Source organism: Haemorhous mexicanus, chromosome 3 (assembly GCF_027477595.1).
Source record: "Haemorhous mexicanus isolate bHaeMex1 chromosome 3, bHaeMex1.pri, whole genome shotgun sequence".
Lineage (NCBI taxonomy): Eukaryota > Metazoa > Chordata > Aves > Passeriformes > Fringillidae > Haemorhous > Haemorhous mexicanus.
In genome coordinates this window covers 96362635-96381245 of record NC_082343.1, presented here as the reverse complement: position 1 = coordinate 96381245, position 18611 = coordinate 96362635, and the positions used below count along the sequence as shown (strand labels likewise).

The 18611-nt window shown below is 34.3% G+C and overlaps 1 protein-coding gene across 1 annotated transcript in view; it reads right to left on the bottom strand.

Moving 5' to 3' along the window:
- The window catches only part of CSMD1 (CUB and Sushi multiple domains 1), a 1067000-nt gene that overhangs the window by 302650 nt on the left and 745739 nt on the right, over positions 1–18611 (bottom strand). The window contains exon 10 of the mRNA XM_059842787.1: positions 14256–14377. Within this exon, the coding sequence (XP_059698770.1) occupies positions 14256–14377 (122 nt within the window). The remainder of the gene's footprint in view (positions 1–14255; positions 14378–18611) is intronic.

Below are 18611 nucleotides of genomic sequence, written 5' to 3'. Positions count from 1 at the left end.
TTAGGACAACCAGAGGCCGTGCTTGGGTCTTGTCCTATCTTCCTTTCATTTTTCCACCTGCTGAGATTCTGCTCATGCTCTGCAGATACAAGTTTCTGCAAGATGTACCTGTGAAGAAAGCTGTTAAACAGACAATATGTTTTTCATCTTAACTTAAAATCCCTAGATTTTTCCTTCTAGAAACTTCAGGATTTTGATTGAATAAATAAATTAGATTTTTTTTATCTACACTTGTACTTGCTGCTAGGTATTTATGCTAATAAAAAACTATGGAGAACACTGCTTAGAAGAATGACATCTGCAGAGAGGCAAAAATCTGCATGAACAAAACCCTCCATGACAGTCTGTGAACTCCATGAAAGAACAGGTCTTGTGCTTTGCAAAACAGAACAGCCATAGGAGACAAATCAGACTTGGAGTAAAGAAAAAAGATTAATTTCTTATTTCCACAGCTTCAAACTTTGCATTTTACATAATGTGTCATTGTCTTCCACCCATTTCAACATCAAATTTAAAATGAGAACTGCTTAGTGATGAATGACCTCCTCCTAAGATATTTTCCTTCTCAGGCAGAAAAGTGAGTTTCTCTAATGAGGTGGTCTCCATTTTAAATTTTCATAGCAACTAGAGGGACCTACATCTCATTCTTGCAGTGAAGCCTCTGTTTTTCCACCTCACTTCAATCCTGATTACTTTACCACGGTGCACAGGTCTTTGCTTATACATATTTCAGAAATACCAGTAAGCAAATTATGTTCCACGGATAACTTGTTTAAATTACTAAGCTCTGCACTAGGTTAAAAATATTTCCTTTTGTTGTAATGAGGAAAGTTACCACTGATGGGGATGAAGAGGAAAACCATGCTGTGAAATCTGTGTTCTTACTTGTCCTCTTAAAAGGAAAGGGATGATCATTGTAAAAGGTGCTTCCTTTTTCTGAAAGGCATGAAAATCTCAAAAGGCATGCTGACCCTCATTCTGATTTTAATTTTTATGCAGTAAACTTCCAGCAATGCTTTAGGCTCTATTTTCACTTTTCTTAGCAAGACAATTGAAAGAAATAAAATGCCTTCCCATATCCCAGAAAAGAAGCTTCTTCACCATGCCCCCTTTCTAAGGTAGAAACTTATCCAGTGGTTCCCTCCTACGTGCATCAGTGGAATTACTACACAGATCTTAATGTCTGCTTCCTTTAATATAATAGAGGTGTTACTATATAGCTCTAAGACATGATGAAAGGTGCAAAGAGAAGGCCTTTGAGAGCACAATAGTGAGAACAGCTCCATGCAGATACATTAACCCCTTAAACAATTTTAATCAAGAAGAGGATGCCCCACATCTCTAAAGAACCAAATCAGTATATTGTTTGTGATTTAAATACTGATTAAAGTCTGTGAACATGAGCACTCAGAGACTAATAAAAAAGCAGGGAAATACATGAGTTTTAGACTACACGGTACAATTACAATTAATAAAAACCACTAAAAAATGTTTTGAAAAAATAGACCTTGATATCCTTTAAATCAATAAGGTCCATTAAATGGAAAGAAAGTGAAAGAAAATAGACTCCAGTTACTAAATGAGAGGTAATTAATCTGTGAACTTTAACAAATTGAGATTTATTATTGGAGTTATTTAAGCTCAACAAAATCACTTTTTTTTGAGATGATAATTTAATCAGTTGTGAAATTTCATACAGCATTTTTGATTTCACCATTATATATAGATTTTCAATAAAAGAAACCAGTAGTAAATTTTAAGAAATTTTGCCTTGCACAAAGGTTATTATTTGTCATTAAATGCATCAATGTCTAATGAGGAATGGCTGAGGGAGCTGGAGTTGTTCAGTCTGGATGAAATGAAGCTCAGAGAAGACCCTATCACTCTCTACAACTGCTTAAAAGGAAGTTGTGGCGAGGTACGGGTTGACCCCCCCGGAAACAAGCAACAGTACAAGAAGAAAAGTACTCAAGTTGTGCCAGGTAAGATTTAAATTGAATATCAGGAAAAATTTCTTCACTGAAAGGGTGGTCAAGCATTTGACCACCCTCTGGACCAGGCTGTCCAGAGCCATGGCTGAATTAGCATTCCTGGAAGCATTTAAGGATGTGTAGATGTGTTGCTTTGAGACACGGTTTAGGGGTAGGCTTGGCAGTGCGGGGTTAACAGTTTGACTCAAGGATCTTAAAGGTATTTTCCAATCTAAAAAATTCCACAATTCCTTGAATGATTAGACTTGCCAAATTGTATTTATGTATAAAACTAACAGTAAATACCAGTACACGCTCAAGTGGAAACAGTACACATTTTCTTGAAACACATGCAACATTGGAAAAAAAAATGCCAGTAAGTTTTAGAATACTTTTAAACACAGATTTTGTTTTACTTATGAATTTACTGAAATTCAGCTATACAGCAAATAGCCCTACCTTTCACTTAACCAAATATAAATAAAACAACCAGTTTTCTCTTCAAATAATAAACAGGCAAAAAACAAGAAACATAATTAGTATAGAATCATACTAAGATTTCCAACTGATGCTTGCTAATTTTTTAAAATTTATTTTTATTTTATTTTCAAGAGTCTGATCAATAATCTCTTCTTTTTTTCCACAGAGAACTAGACTAAGCTCCTCCTTATCTATGTGCAGGCACAACTTCTGCAATATAACCAGTTTATTCTGACTCAGACCACGTCTAACGTATAAAATCCACACAGGATCATCACATTTAAAAATCTGAAAGGGGAGATCCTGCTGCCCAATTATTCTGCTCTGCACTGATGAGACCTCACCTTGAATACTCTGCCCTGCACGGAGGTGGTCTCACCTTGAGTGCTTGGGGCAGTTTTGGACACCACAATGCAAAAAAAGATAGTGAGCTATTAGAGTGAGGCCAAATAAGGGCTGCAAAGATGGGGGAGGGCCTAGAGGAGAAGCCATATGAGGAGCAGCTGATGGCACTTGGTCTGTTCAGCCTGGAGGAGACTGAGGGGAGACCTCACTGCAGTCACAGCTCCTTGTGAGGGGAAGAGGAGGAGCAGACCCTGATCTCTTCTCTGTGGTGACCAGTGACAGCACACAAGGGAATGGCCTGAAGTTGTGTCAGGGGAGGTTTAGGTTGGATATCAGGAAAATGTTCTTCATCCAGAGGGTGACTGAGCACTGGAACAGGCTCACCAAGGAAGCAGTAACAGCACCAAGCCTGCCAGAGCTCAAGAGGCTCTTAGGCAATGCTTTCAGGAATGGCATGACTCTTGGAATTGTCCTGTGCTGGGACAGGAGTTGGACTTGATGATCCTTATGGGTCCTTTCCACCTCAAGATATTCAATGATTCTGTGATTCTGCAAAAAAATCTACTTCCTCCTAGAAACAGGAAAATAAAATAGCAAGCCTAAAATCAAAAAAATCATACAGAGGGACAAACTATTCAGTTTATGGTATAAATCTCTTTAAAAATATGCAATACGTATTTATCTGGCAAAAATAACTAAGTCCAAAAATCTTAGCGAGAATAGGAAGAAAATCTGCAGTGACATTATTTCTTTTGCTTTATTTGCATTTATGATTATGAATGTACTCTCCTCTGGCTTTGTGAAATTGTTCTTCTTGTGACATTATGATTAAACACTGTTTCATGAACTCTGGTTTATACTGCTCAAATCCATCATGAAGGCAGTGACAGCACAGCACAGACTCCTTGCCCTCTAGCCAGCACTCTTCTCTGAGTCTCTTTACAGAAAAGCACCTGAATTATGCTGCAAGCTCTTCACTTTTTACCTTTCCAGTGAGCCTGAAATAGTGATAACACCTATTAAATAAATGAAGAGTAAAATGTGGAGACGATTGCTGCATGAAAAAGGTCTGGCCAACCTGAAAAGCTCTGTCTTAGCCCTTCTTCCCTTAGATACAGAGATGAGATCAGTAATCAAACTCAGCATTTTCCCTCAGCAAGTTCTATCTCATAACAATTCTGGAAAATATAAGGAAGGAGAAAAAAATCTTTAAACAGGTTACTTCCTGCTAAAAACAGGGCATTATTAAAAAAAAAAAAATTCTTCATAGAAGCAGAGCAATGGCTGAAGATGTGATAAACAAGCACTTATTTTCTAGTACAGTAAATTGTCATTAAGCACTTGAAGAGCTGATGTGTAAAGCTTATTCTCACTTTTAACTTTATGGGTGATATTTTTAGAAACATATAGGGGCATGTTTTAAAGGGTAGTCAAACTTTTGTTCTGTATACTGTGGCAAGGACAAACTATTAAACAACTAAGAAATCTTAAAAAAATGGCTAACACATAGACATATGGCTGACTGATATAGACCCTTTGGCTCATAAACCCAAGGGGTTTTAGATATTACCTGCTAAATTGAAAGCTTTATTTAAAAGATGGTGTAAAGAATCTGTTACCTTTACTGTAGATCAAATCAGTGCTCAAATACTCAATGTTCAAGCCAACTGAAGCTGAGGATAGGAAGGACCAAGTTCTTGAGTTTGGCTATGTTGGTGCTTCTTAACTACTTTTATAAATCCACCAAGTGCTGAACCATTGCTTTTTCTAACATACTTCAAGTCTATCCACATCTTTCTTGGGTCAAGTAGCTGACAAATCAGTTTGCTAATCTGTGTTAATCCTTTCACAATATACAGCAGGTGCATCAATGCCTGCCTTGATTCTTGATGAGATCCCATTTTAGGACTGAAGATTTTGTCTCTATTTACTTTAAAGTGGCATCATGCTTTGGTGTCATTTTGTGTTTTCTAAAAAGCTGCAATCAAAATTCTTAATTCTCATTTCCAAAATTTTAAAGCATTACTTTATTAGACTTTAGCACCCTTTCAAACACACACACACACACATATATTTGTGTATATATATATATATATATATATATATATATTTAAAATTTATGAGTTCATTGTCAATATGTCACATTAAGCATTGAACATTCCAACTTTTCTTTACTTAATGAAAGCCAGGAGGAAATTTCATCTTAAATGGGCTAAAATACCACTTGAAGAGTTTACTTTGAAGATAGGAAAACCCTAAAGAAGTAAAATTAATTTAGGCAGAGCACTTAAATGCTTTAAATTATGGAGGCACCAATGCAGTTTGCTTTTCCCATGCTATCTCAGCTATCAAGTCAGCCCTAGTGGGGCGAATTTGCCATATGACACTTTGAATATCTTTTCATTCTATCATAACTTATTATAAACCTTGTTATAGTTCAAGACTAAGTAAAAATTCTAATAAATAGAATTACATCCTCCACGTTTAACACCATCTTCCTGAAATCTGCACTTCACACATCTTGCTAATAATTTGGTCCTCCTGTTACTGCTCCTCTACAATAGTTCTTAAAAATATGAGGCTCTGTTTAATATTACACCAAAGTGAGGTCATTAAATGAAGTCCTAAAAAATTTAAGTAAATACTTGCAGGTTTCTATTTACTGTGATACCAACACCAAATCTATAGTATTGCTAAAACAAAGTGAAAGCAAGAATAATAATTATCAGAAAACAATAATATTTTTGGAGTAAGATAATTTTTTTCTTATATTTATATAGACACACAGTTGACTATGCAATCTGTGAATTTCTTAGATTTTCCTATTATTTGCCTAGAAGCTATCAGCTGACATTTTCTCAGTAGAAAATGTACTCAAGTAATAATCTACAAGAGAAGATAAATGGTGAGAAGCATTTAGAAAGAGCACCAACACTCACATTCCAAGGCAATGCAAATGAATGTGCTTTGTGAGGCAACAAAGAACTACAGGAGCATAAAATATTCGGCAGCACTTGTCTCCTTGTGCAGTAAATGTGGGTTTATGGCCTCATTACCAACCCCATCAGGCTGCACAGTGTCTGTACAAAGATATTTTATGCAGAATACTTGAAAAATGAAAAAAATGCACAGAAAAAAAAAAGGAAAATAAGCAAGAAATTCATGGACATTTTTCAGGTATCATATACTATCAATAGTAGCAGACACTCCAGGAAAAATGGGAAAAAGTGCTTACACACACACCTTGATATTTTTGATTTACAAAGATGACAATTGAATAGTAAATAAACCTAATAGTTCTTGTCAAGGGAATTACAATAATTTGTAGAACAAACAAGGTAAGAAAAAAAGGGGAAATTTAGCTATAGGATTTTATTAACACAGTGCCAGAATGTTGTCATTTGATGCACTCTCTGTAGAGAGTACTTCCTGTCAGATAAAAACCCAAACCTGAAATAAATGAGACAATAGTAATGGTTTTATGTTGCTTTATTTATATTTTTGCATTGTGCAAGTGAAACATTCTAATGTTTATTTGCATGTGTATATATGTTTTGGAGTAATAACAAATACATTGTTTGAATTCTATACTACATGGAAAGAAAGAAAGTGTTTTGTATTTAGGTATATTTAATGTATATTCAGCCATGGCTCAGGAAGACTAATTGATTCTCTGTTCAATAAAGATGTCTGAATCCCTTTTACTATGAAGAAATTGAGTGTAAATATGTTTTTTGTGTGTGTGGAATAATATGTCACAACACCAACGGGCACATTGTTATGCTGAATAGTATTGTAATTACATTAGGTAACTATGAATAAAAACTTATTGATTTGTTCTGGTTAAAATTAAAAGTTAACATTTCAGCTGATCATTTTTTTATTAGTTTTTAAGCTCCATTTAAATGATGAAAATCATTAGGACTCTATATTTGAACACTGTATAAAAAATTTTTTGCTATCTGAAAGTACATAAAGTGAAAAGAAAGAAAATATTAAAGCTAAACCGGAAAAAATAGATTGATGGAGATCAAAATAGCAAAAAATAAGAAACTGAGGCAGACCAACATGAAAGGACAATCACAGGGGAGGAAGGAAATGGTGGAGGAATTGGAAGTGCATGAGCAGATAATAAAATTCTCTATGAAAAAAGCTGAAGGCAACAACCCAACATTCAGCAACAAGTGAAGTATATATATGGCAGTGGCTGGATAAGAAATGCCAATGATGAAATTGAAGCTGTACATGGGTTTTTTATTTGGTTTATTTCCCCACTTTCTAGCCTTGAAAGACTATCTCTGGTAACTGGAAAACAAAAAGGCACTTATGTGTTAAACAGTTCTGATGGGGAGGGCATGTATTTTTTGAGTAGAGGATTGTTTTAGATTAAAAAAAAAAAAATCAAAGAGGAATAAGCTGGTTTTGTTGTGCAAGATATAGGTCAAAATAATAATGAAGTTTTCAGATATACAGTCTGGAAAAGTGTATCTATGAGAAAGGAAAACACTTTTGCTGCATTATGTATTCAACTAAAGAGTCCCAAAAATGGATTTATATAATTCTGACCCAAGCAGATACAGAAGAAACATATCACAGTGAAAATATTACATTTTGCTTTCTTTTGAAAGGGTCCTCAATCTGGTATTAGAACATGAGGAAACGGATGCATTAAACTTTGAAAATAGCATACCTTTTTTGTATTTAGCAAAATCCTTTTGATCACTTCAAAGGTTTTGATTTTTGGTTTGTTGTTTTTTTTTGTTGGCACTTTTTTTTGGGCACTGAAACTTCTGTTTTCCTTGAGCATTGCATTGCCATCTAATACATTCCAACTGCTTGTCTGAATTATGGACTTGTAAAATCAAAGACAATATAGAAAAAAGCAATAGCAAAGCAAATATACTGCTAAATCCCCTTTTTCAGCTTTTCCATTCTTTCATGTGTGTGCTTCTATAGTTTCTTTCCAGAAGTCTTACTGGTTGTTTTTTTACCCTAAATTGTCATTTCCAACTCAGTATGTCATACTTAGATCCACATGAGATTCATAAAATTCACACCCTACAGCTAAATCTCAGTTGTGTGAATCTAGCTGATATCCTGAAAGCACATATGAAACACTGAAGACAGATAAAACAGCATGGAAGGAAGGTCAGAGGGAAGGTAAGTAATATGAAATAATAACTATCAACCTGTATTTGTGACAATGACCTTAAGAGGCAAAAAACTGCAGTGTTTGTTGGGTTCTGGCACTTAATGTAAGAAATCGCCTGAGAAAAATAAAGCTAATACAACAGGAAACAAAACCAGTGGCATTAAGACTACTCCTAGCTTTTCTTGCCAACCAGGAAATACAATACTTTCCTGCATAGCAGGAAATTTGTGCTTGGATGCTTTTGTTATGAGATGAGTATTGATCCCATGCATTCATCTTCCATCAGTACTCTCAGTTTGAAGAAAACAAGAGTGAAAATTTCTTTTAATTAATGCTCAAATGAGACATCTAAACATAAATATAAATAAATATAGAAAGTGGTTTTTATTTGGGTTTATCAGTTTCACCAAAGTCTCAGAAATATATGTATTAACGTAGGAGAGATTTTCTTAAAGTTTTACTTAACTCTGGTATTACCCCAGTCAAGGGTGACGTTATTTCATTCCATACATATGGCCATTATGGGACCCTCCCCATTCAATCCTGTGGAATATCCCTCATCTAAAGTAGCATACTTTCTTCCGCACCACCATGAGTATACTAAACCTTGCAGGGTAACATTTTGAATGTCTAAATCCCCTTTGGTTCTGATACGGTAAGAGCAAGCCAAGCCCCATGTTGATTTAGTTGATCAGCCTCCAGTGGAGTGCTTTAGGAGGAGGTGAAGCACTGTTCTGACTCTACGGACTATTCGACAGAGGTACATCAAGTATAATCAGAGTTCAGACATGCAGCACCCATATGTGCAAATCAAATTCCATTCTAAATGTCTTCAATGTTAAAATAGTCTCTTTTGTTCCAGCTCTACATCTACACGATTTTTTGAAAAGAAAAAATGTCAACATTGCTAATAAAAATCATAATGTTGCAATTACTATACACAAAACACAAAACCCATCAAAAATATATGATTTTTCAAAGCAAACTGCGCTTACTTTTTTCGCAATTTAAATATTATTTTATAACATGTGTATATATAGAGAGAGAGCTCTTCGTTACAATTTATGTACATTGAAGATTCACATATATTTTAAGGAATCAGTTATAAATAATATGATTTTTCCAGTAGGCTTAGAAGTATCTTTTGCACATTATACCAAAATTTACAAACTCTTTTCTTTGTTTTTGAAATGTATTTAAGACTTATATAACCAATGCTACCCCGGAAGCCTTGTACGAGATTTTAAGACCTTGAAAATTATAAATCTCATCCTTATACTGCAACAAGAGTTTTCTAATGTAAATGATTTAGATATTTTGTGTTCCAAAATTGTAATCCTCAATTATGAAAAAACTAAATAAATGCACAAGCCTGTTTCAAGGCAAGGGGGGGTGGGGGGGGTAATCAGTATTTGTTTATTTCATTACTAGGAACTTAGTAATTTTATTTCTTAACTATGTGAATTCTTTGTCAATGATGTTATAGACCCCTAAAATCAAAGATGACATTCTGGCAAAAAAAAAAAAAAAGTTTTAATTTGAACACATATATTCACAGATGGCTTTAACACTGTGTGAAGGAGATAAGAGAATATAAATTGCTTTCATTTTCCACCTGCCATGGAAAATAGCTGTTTCAGAAAGGTGTTACTGTATTTGTATTATGTAGAAGGCACAGGATGTACAAATGAGGCAATTCTAAATTCACAATTACTGTCCTTCACTCTATTAAATCAATCTTAATAATTGTGAAATAGTAATTGAGTGAATCACAAGCATGACACTGTACATTGCCATGAATACGCAAAAGTTTAGTGAAAGTAGTTCTTGGATCTACATATTTTTGATCCTCAAGATGCCTGCAACTTAAAATGCTGACATAGAGCAAGAGAGGATAAATTCTACAGATAAAAATAAATTTTGTTAGGATTATGGTAATAATCTCTTAGGGATGAGCTATCTGGTGCTCAGCAAGCGATTCTTCCCCAGTCAGAGTATAGTCACTTTCCAAGTTCTGTAGATGTTAAACCTCCTTTAATGTGTGGCACATTTTCAAAAATGCCAGTCTAATATTAGGCCTCCTAATTGGACGAAACACAAGTTTTGAATTCATTGCAGAGTATTATATATGCATAAGCTACTTAAATGGAAGACAAGTGTCACTAACAGATCATGTCTGAGCTACCATAAACTTTTGAAACAATCCATGAATCAGCAAGATAATCTCACTCAACACCCTGCATTATATCATATGCTTCCTAGTAAGACTGCTCTTTTAGAGGATATTGCAAGAATGAATTATCTATAAATAAATTATCTCAAAATCAACTGTAACAGTATGTGAATTCCCTAGGTGTGAACTGGGCAAAGATTTTCTGAATAAAAATGTTGTTTTGAAGTTCCTCAGCTATATGCTTTGAAAGGCAATAAATCAGAAATACCATTTTATACCAACATATTTTTATACCAACATATTGAGGCATAATCCAAATTTACAAAAATACCCGAGAGCTCAGACCCATAAAACTGTATGTGAAGTTTCCCACTCTCACTATAATTAATTTCAATGTCTTCAGTTGTGTCAATTGTAGTGAATAACTTTTTCTTTTTATAGAAGAAGGAAGTTGCTAGGCTCAAACAAATACTTAATATATCTGTGCTTTGTACGGTGCAGAAAGCACAGCCTTCAATAAAAATCCCTGTAACTGGGACACAGTCTTTATTTACCAGGTCATTAAACTTAGCAGTATTGCAGCCCATAGCACATCTACTATACCACAATCAGAAATCAGTCAGGAAAATATTGGGCAGAATTAGGTATCATAGCTGAAGCAACAATGCAATAAAGCAACAAATCTTGCCATCCAATAGACACTGGGGCTGAAAAATGGAGCCCTTGCAATGTTATCATTAAACACTGAAAACAGCAGGAAATCCAAGGCAGTAAGTATCCACAGTCTGGAGAACGAATTGAAACAGCAAGGGGTAGAGGCATGGTTAGTACATAATCTAATGAGATTATACTAACAGTAAGAAAGGGGTAAAGTGAACACTTCAGTAGGTCCTCAAAAGAGTTCAAAGTAACTGACTCTAGAAAGCTGAGAAATTGCATAACAGAAGAACTAAAACAATGAAGAGTTGTAAAAAATTACAGCATGCACTTGACACAGTCAGAAGAACACCATAAAGTTGTATATGCAAGTACTAAAAGTCTAATAAATGACTCAGTAGGATGCTGCTCAAAAGCTCCAATAGTGGGATGCAGAGAAAACAAATAAATGGTTAAGGAAGAAATAAGCAGGAACACCATTGAACAGGAGAAGACTCAAATTTAGATTTCTGTGTTGCTAACAAAAAGGCAAATAAATCTTAGAAAAACATTTCACTTAAAATCATCTTGATATAGACCTGAAACCATACTACTATCTCTATAGGATGTTGAAATTTGTTTTCATTTTGAGTTGGTCTGCCCCCATGCCAGCACCGGAATGCAAAATTTGGAAAATGTTTCCATTAAAAAAAAATAAAAAAAGATATTCCAGCTTATGACGGTTTAGGTATGTTTTTGTTGGGTGTTGTTTGTTGGTTTTTTGTTTTGTTTGCAGTTTTTTGGGGGAGATATATTTTTCTTTCTGGAAGGAAACTTAAGAAATCTCTTTAACTGCATTATCCTCTTCAAAACGCACAGAATGTTATGTTAAGAGAAAGCACTATCTTGTAAAATTCTACTTGCAAAGTAACCTGATAAAATTCCAGAAATTCACTTTTAGAGTAAGTCAAAAGTAATTTAAAATACAGAGTAACAATATGTCATGAGCTGTCTGCTTCCTGGAAAAGAAAATCAACAGGACTCCAAGCATTCTGATAAATATTTTCAAATCTGCAAGTCAAAAGAGTAGATTCCTCAAAGTAATGTTAAAATCAGACCTTCAATATACAGTTAAATTTTCAAGAGTTCTGTCACTCTCTCTGCTCATGCCCAAGGCAACAATTCTCCAAGAAAAGTCAAGGGTGAAAATCTGTAAAACTTTCAGCATATCTTAAAATAATTTCATTGTTTTGGAAACTTGAAAATTAATTTAGTAATTGATTTTTTTAAAGTTCATAGATTTGAAAATGTTAGCAATATTTTTTTATTAAAAAGAAGTAGTGTTCCATTCAATCAGATAATCTGTAAAGTAAAAGGACTTTCTTTCACATGTTTTATTAACTGAAAGGGTACGTATTAACTCCCAATGCAGTTATTTGAGTATAGAAATTCCAATACTGATAAAGATGATGTAGACTTTATGTGAAAGAAACCTAACGATACTGTAAGCCTTAAATAAGTCTGATTTTAATACTTCACATTTACAGTTATCATGGTCCTAAAGCAACTACAGTCTTTTCAAGAGACATCAAATTAAGAAAATTCTTCTTTGGTTGCACTGCTAGACAAATCCAAGTCCAGGAGAAAGGTAACCCATTCAATATTGCCCATCCTGTCAAAAATTGAAAGACTTAAAAGTTACACCTTTTTTTCTCATGTGATTATCAGTGTCTGTTAGCATGTCTTTACCTTCCACACAGCTGGATATAACAAATGTTAATTTTTTTCTGGGTGAAAGCTCCAAGAATTACTCAGACCTCTTAATTGTGAAACTTAACATAATTTATCTGCCTGGGTGTGCAATTCCTGCTGTTCATTCTTGTATCTGATGAACTAGCAACCTGCCCAAAGAACACTACTTAAAAGTAGTGTTTTTTCAAGTCCAATAATTCACACCAATCTTGTTAAATTCTGCACTACTAAAATCCTAATTTCACTGAGAAAGATACATTGTATAGAATGAAGGCAACTTGTGCATTATTGTAGTAGATTGGGGTTTACTGGTTTTCATAGGTAAGTCTGAGTCTCCACAGAAAACATACACTGGACAGTTTAACAGCATAGTCAGTAACAATTTTTCTACTTAAAATTAACTGAATAAAGAAAGCATGAAGATGCTGAAACCTCCTCTATTTGAAGGAATTTCAGCTATTTTTTTAGTGTACATTTAATTTTTCTCTTCCAAAAATATACTGTGTTTTGCAAAATCGACAAGACAACACACTTCTGAATGTAAATTTGAGTAGATTAATTTTTTTTCCATAATTTAAATGCTTTTCTATATTTAAAAATGCAAAGTAATTTAATAATTTCCATAAAATGCAATGATTTTAAACTCAAAGGCCTGCTAGTAGAAATATGCACATCTAATTGCTATTCTAAATAAAATATAACAGGTCAGTTTGGAACTGAAAACAGCTTTTTTTGTACTGCAAGAAGTCCCACTACAGTAAAATCTTTCTCAATATAGTAGTTTTGTACTTTTGCCCATTTTTCCTGAATACATATCTTTACTGAGCCAAACTGAATCCTCTTTAATAAAAAAGTGAATTTAATTAACTTCACAAAGCAGCAGTATTTACATCTCAAAAATATGCTATGAAAGCATGCAGCAAATTTATCTTTTCTGCAGCTAAACATTTTCATTTATTTATGGTAAGATTAACATTTTTTTTCCTTAACTATTTTAAAGAAGTCAAGAATACCATCTTCAAAAAAGCTGCACAGGAAATATATGTTTTTCAATTATGAAAGTACATATAGATCATGCATTCCCTGCCATAGAGCAATTCATTTATTCAGCACTTCATTACACAGAAGTACAATATAAGTAAAGTACTTCTTTAACTTCTCTTCTTATTTTTTTTCCTACAGGTAGGGCGTCTCCATCCTTTACTGATTTCACAGAAAAACAGTAAAAATATCCTGGTATGACCACTATCTTATGCATAATTAGATGACTAATTTATAGTTATGTATTGAGACTCATAACTGGAAAACAGTGGATTGAAAAGAAATTATGTAGGTATTAAAATAACTAACAACAGCTGTCAAAATACTTACATGTAATGTCCAGTTTTTATGCCAAGAAATCTTGTGTTAAGATTCAACAGTGATTAATATCAAGGCGCAACATGAAAAATTCACTATTAACTTATTTAACAATGTGGAATTTTGATTGCGATTTTCTGCTCCTCATTAAAAAAAGAATTTAAAACTTGAAAATTTTAAGTAGACCTGTTACTCTGAGTGGACATTTTCACACATGCTACTTTACTCCTCTCTAGTGCCCAGTGTATTTTCGTAACAACTCTACTCTGTTCCTTTTTGTGTTTAAATGAACATACAGACTTGCATGTGTTCATGCATTTCTGCAAATATATATAAAATATTTTTAAGACAATTCCAAAATTCACTTGAGACAAGAGAAAAAGCATACCTTTTCTGGATCAGTTGTTGTAATGACCCACACACAGTGTGCATTGTCTTCATATTGAACCGGGTAATTTGGTGATGTGATAATGCCACTCGGTCCGCGTAAATTGGAACCACATGTTCTAGCTAAAATGATAACCAACAAACCAGATTGTTTTAGACTGGATGCTGTGTTTAAAATAAATATTATAAAATTGCCACAGCATTAGCAACAACTTGCCATGAGAGTATTACTATGCTGATATATTCCATAACAATCTGCCCTTAAAGATATTTCAGCCAGATAAAAAATATCATGAAAATTTACCTACAGGGGAAGAAATGAGCACTTTTCAATTTAACCAGCCCAACATTTACAACATTTTATTCTTACTTTATGTAGATTAAATGCTCAAAATTATCATATCAATATTCCGTTTGGAGAGAGGTTTACCATTTCCAAATGGATGGAGGGAGCCTTCTACCCATGAATGTAAGAAAGATCAGATTTCCCCATGAATTGGAGAAAGAAAAACATCACAATATTTATGTAACTGTATGTCTTTAACTTAAACATGACCTACTGTGGTGTCTTAGCTCTATACACAATAGGAAATATAATTCGGAAGAAAAAAATATAAAATGGTTCAAGTTGGTATGTAGTCTGACTTTGGTAAAGCAGATTGAGTTCTGAAACCATCACAATCTCTCTGCCACATTCAGCAAAATCAGATAGTCAGCATTTAAAAATATTATCTTCTAAAGAGCATTTAGGAAAGATTTTGCAAGAATATTCAAATTTCTCAAAATATTTAAATAACTAGAAGCATTTAAAAATATTCAGACATATAATTCCCAGTGACACAGATTTACAGAACTCAGAATATTTCAAAATGTCATGTCAAGTTTATGGTATTACAGTACTTTTTCAACATGCTAAAATTTCTAAGTACAAATTTTGTAGAATTTCTTAGATACAAATCTCAGAATCTCAGAATCTATCCATATATATTCCACTACCTTCTGATGTAATTTAGCCCCTTCAGTTACTTAAGTTTCAGTACAAGTTACAGTTCAGTTACAGTTACTTAAGTTTCTGGCAAGAGGAATGACTAGATTCTTTAAAAACTTAGTCATCCGTTTTCTGAATATAGGAACACAGAACACAACATATTTCTGGTACTTTAGAAAATTTTAGTTTTCATCTCTCTCTGTGGCTGCCTGCATTCTAAAGCATGAAATATGGGTGTTTGTTTACTTCATGAACTGCTGGGAGGAAGCCTTATCTTCTCCATAAATAGAAGTACCCTTCCATTGGTACAAATTTCCTGTTGGTGCAAATAGGAAAAAAGGTACTAGATGCAAATAACTATCAGATTTTCTGTCCTTACATCACAATATACTACCAGCACTTGGTCCTTTGTTACGATGTTAAGAGACTAGACTTTGAGAACTCGTTATAATTCTACGACAAGATTTATCAAGTGGGACTCCATTTTCTGTGAAAATGTCTGTTTATATTTGCAGGGAGAGTGTAACTAGATGATCTTTAAGTTCCCTTCTGTCATGTTTTAGTTCCTACCACTTTTTTTTCTTTTAGTATTAAAAAAGTTTTCTTTATACTCTTTTAAAGTTTTAAACCTACTTTACCTTTCTCCTAATCCTATCTCACAACAAAAAAATTACACTAATAATTGGCCAACACCAAACCTGCCACACTCATCAACACATTAATTAAAAAAATCTCAAAATTAGTAAAATCTCAAACTAACAAATCAAAACCACTACACATTCTAAGATTCCATGTTTATGACCAAAACTGTCCTAATAGCTACCCATCAATTTAAGTCTCAGGTGGCTCACATGGAAATCTTATGTTACAATCCCAGTAGAAGTCTAAACAAACCCCTTATCTACATAGGAAATTCTACAAAAACATAACTTAGCAGTTGTTTAAAGGGTGTCTTAACATGGAAAAAGTTACAGAATCACTTAGGTTAGGAAAGAGGTCTAGGCTCACCGAGTGTAAGGATTAACCTACCACTGTCCAGTCCATCACTAAACCATGTCCCTAAGCATCACATAAAACTAATCACATTTAAGGATGCCATACTATGCTGCCTGAAAACAATACAGAAATCTTGGCACATTACTGCTCTATTAAGCAACCTATATTATTTTAGTTGAGGGAATAACAAGGACAAATTAATGGGATCCGAAATACAGGGTATTTTCTTTCTAGTAACTTCTAGAAACACTGTACTTCCAGGACCATAACTATCAAACAATCTATTACTTTATTTTCAGTTCCTCCCGCCTTAGGTCTGCTACAGCAGACACTTATCCAGAGGTGCAACTTTGTAGCAATAAAAACACCAGGCGGTCCCTCCTGTAGCTGTCCACAAAGAAGAAAGGCTACAGAACATCTCCCTTGCAGAGAGATTTTTGATACAAGCTGTTACTCTTTTACCTTTCTCCCATTCAAACTTCTAAGATAAGGCTAAAAGGATGGGGAGGGGAAAGGAGTAAAGCCGAGCAAGAGGCACAATTGAAGTTGAGCCCAGAGGTCTGTTTAGGAAATGGAGTTATTGCAAAAGATTGTAGAACAATGTCAGATAGTCTTGTATTCTGCCTACAGAAAACAGGAACGGATTGCTGTAAGGTTTTTGTGTGGAATTCAAGGAAACTGGGAGCATTTACATTCTCACCAAGCTAATGTAAGCAGCATCTGGGGCCTCCCACAAGTCCCTGCCTGTGATCCAGGTGGGGTGGGGTGGGCCAGGAGCCACACCACCACCATGAGCAGACCCCAGTGGTCCTGGGCACCCTAGGACCCCAGCCACTGTTGTGCCCTTTAAAGTAATGTCAGGAACTTGCCAAGTTCCTGACATTACTTTAAAGGGCACAAGATGGTTCCTGTGACTGTCCCTCAGATTTTTAAGTTTTGAGCCCTGTTAATCACCATTCTGGGGTAAATGCAAGCATCAGCTTCTTCAGTAAAACTTGTACTCTTGAAGTCATTAAGCTCACAGTAGTCACATGCAGTTTATCAGTTTTTCCAATTTAAGTTGATGATAATTTAGAAAATGTGATAAGTGCTCCTTTGCTCTGTGTATTTTATTTTTAATCGGTGCTTAAATGAGCACTATGAATACTGGCGTCTTGGAGGCCAGCAAACGAATTGAGAATAACACAGACTGCAAATAAAACCTGCCTCTTTCATTCCTCCCAATCCACAAACATGCACACCATAATACTGACCAAGAATTATACACTATTGAGAATGAAGCATGCCTGGGTTAATACAAGTTGAAAAAAATCCAATCTGGTGGCAGGGAAAAAAAAAGGAATTACAAAATAACTAGGTAATAAAAACTTTTTAGAGACCTATATGAGTTTTATATAAATGAGATTATGTTGTAGCATTCTTAAAAAAAAAAAAGTTAAAGTTCAGGTGTTAGAAATCCTCCAGTGTTTCTTAAAGTAGTATCATTTGCTGCCCTGGTAACTGGCATTCTGGTAAGATTTTGTGTGTACAAGAAGTATCACTTTGATCTACCTCAAAATGACAATAAAAGTATCTCTATCAGCTTGAATGACTTCTTTTTTTCTTTTCCAGTTAATGGTGGTGGTTTGCCCTGTTTATCTGGGCTAGACTGACTGGTATTAGGAGAGTATAAGGGAAGCACATTTCAAGGGTCAAGGCTTTCATTGGCATATACAATCTAAATGTGCAACCCCAAATAATTTTTCTCCTTAGATAAAAGGTTGTGTACATAGAGATCCACCCCATTTTTCCCTATACACCTCACATTTGATGTACTTTGGCAGCATTTATATATTTTTCTGTGTTTTTTTTACAGACAATAGATTGCAATAGAAAAATATACAAAGTAACAAAAAGCCACTTCCCCTGGTCCTCCTTAAAAGTGGGGCAGGCAGGAATTTAAAACAGGAGGGTCTAAATGCAAAAACATTTAGAAATAAGTTAGAAGGTCAGGATTTATGTAAAGTTGAGCAAAATAGATGAACAGAAAGGAATTGACTGAAAAATCAGGACTAGGTAAATATCTCAGACTGATAACAGCATGACATGAGAATGTTGTATTTTGGAATTAATGTAGAAAAAATTAACATAAACCTAACTAATTAGTTTTACTTGAAGTAAGTTCATAATGACAAAAAGAAGACTAAGTGAAACTAAAACTATTTAAAATAAATTTGCTCCCTAAATTGGTACTCTTTCTACACATTTGATTGCATGCTTCAAGCTACATAAAAATCTTTGTACATTTACAATCATATACACACATACACATGAGATATAAGTCCCTGTTTTAGTTTGCTTAGTTTTAAATTTCATTGCAGCAGAAACTATCAA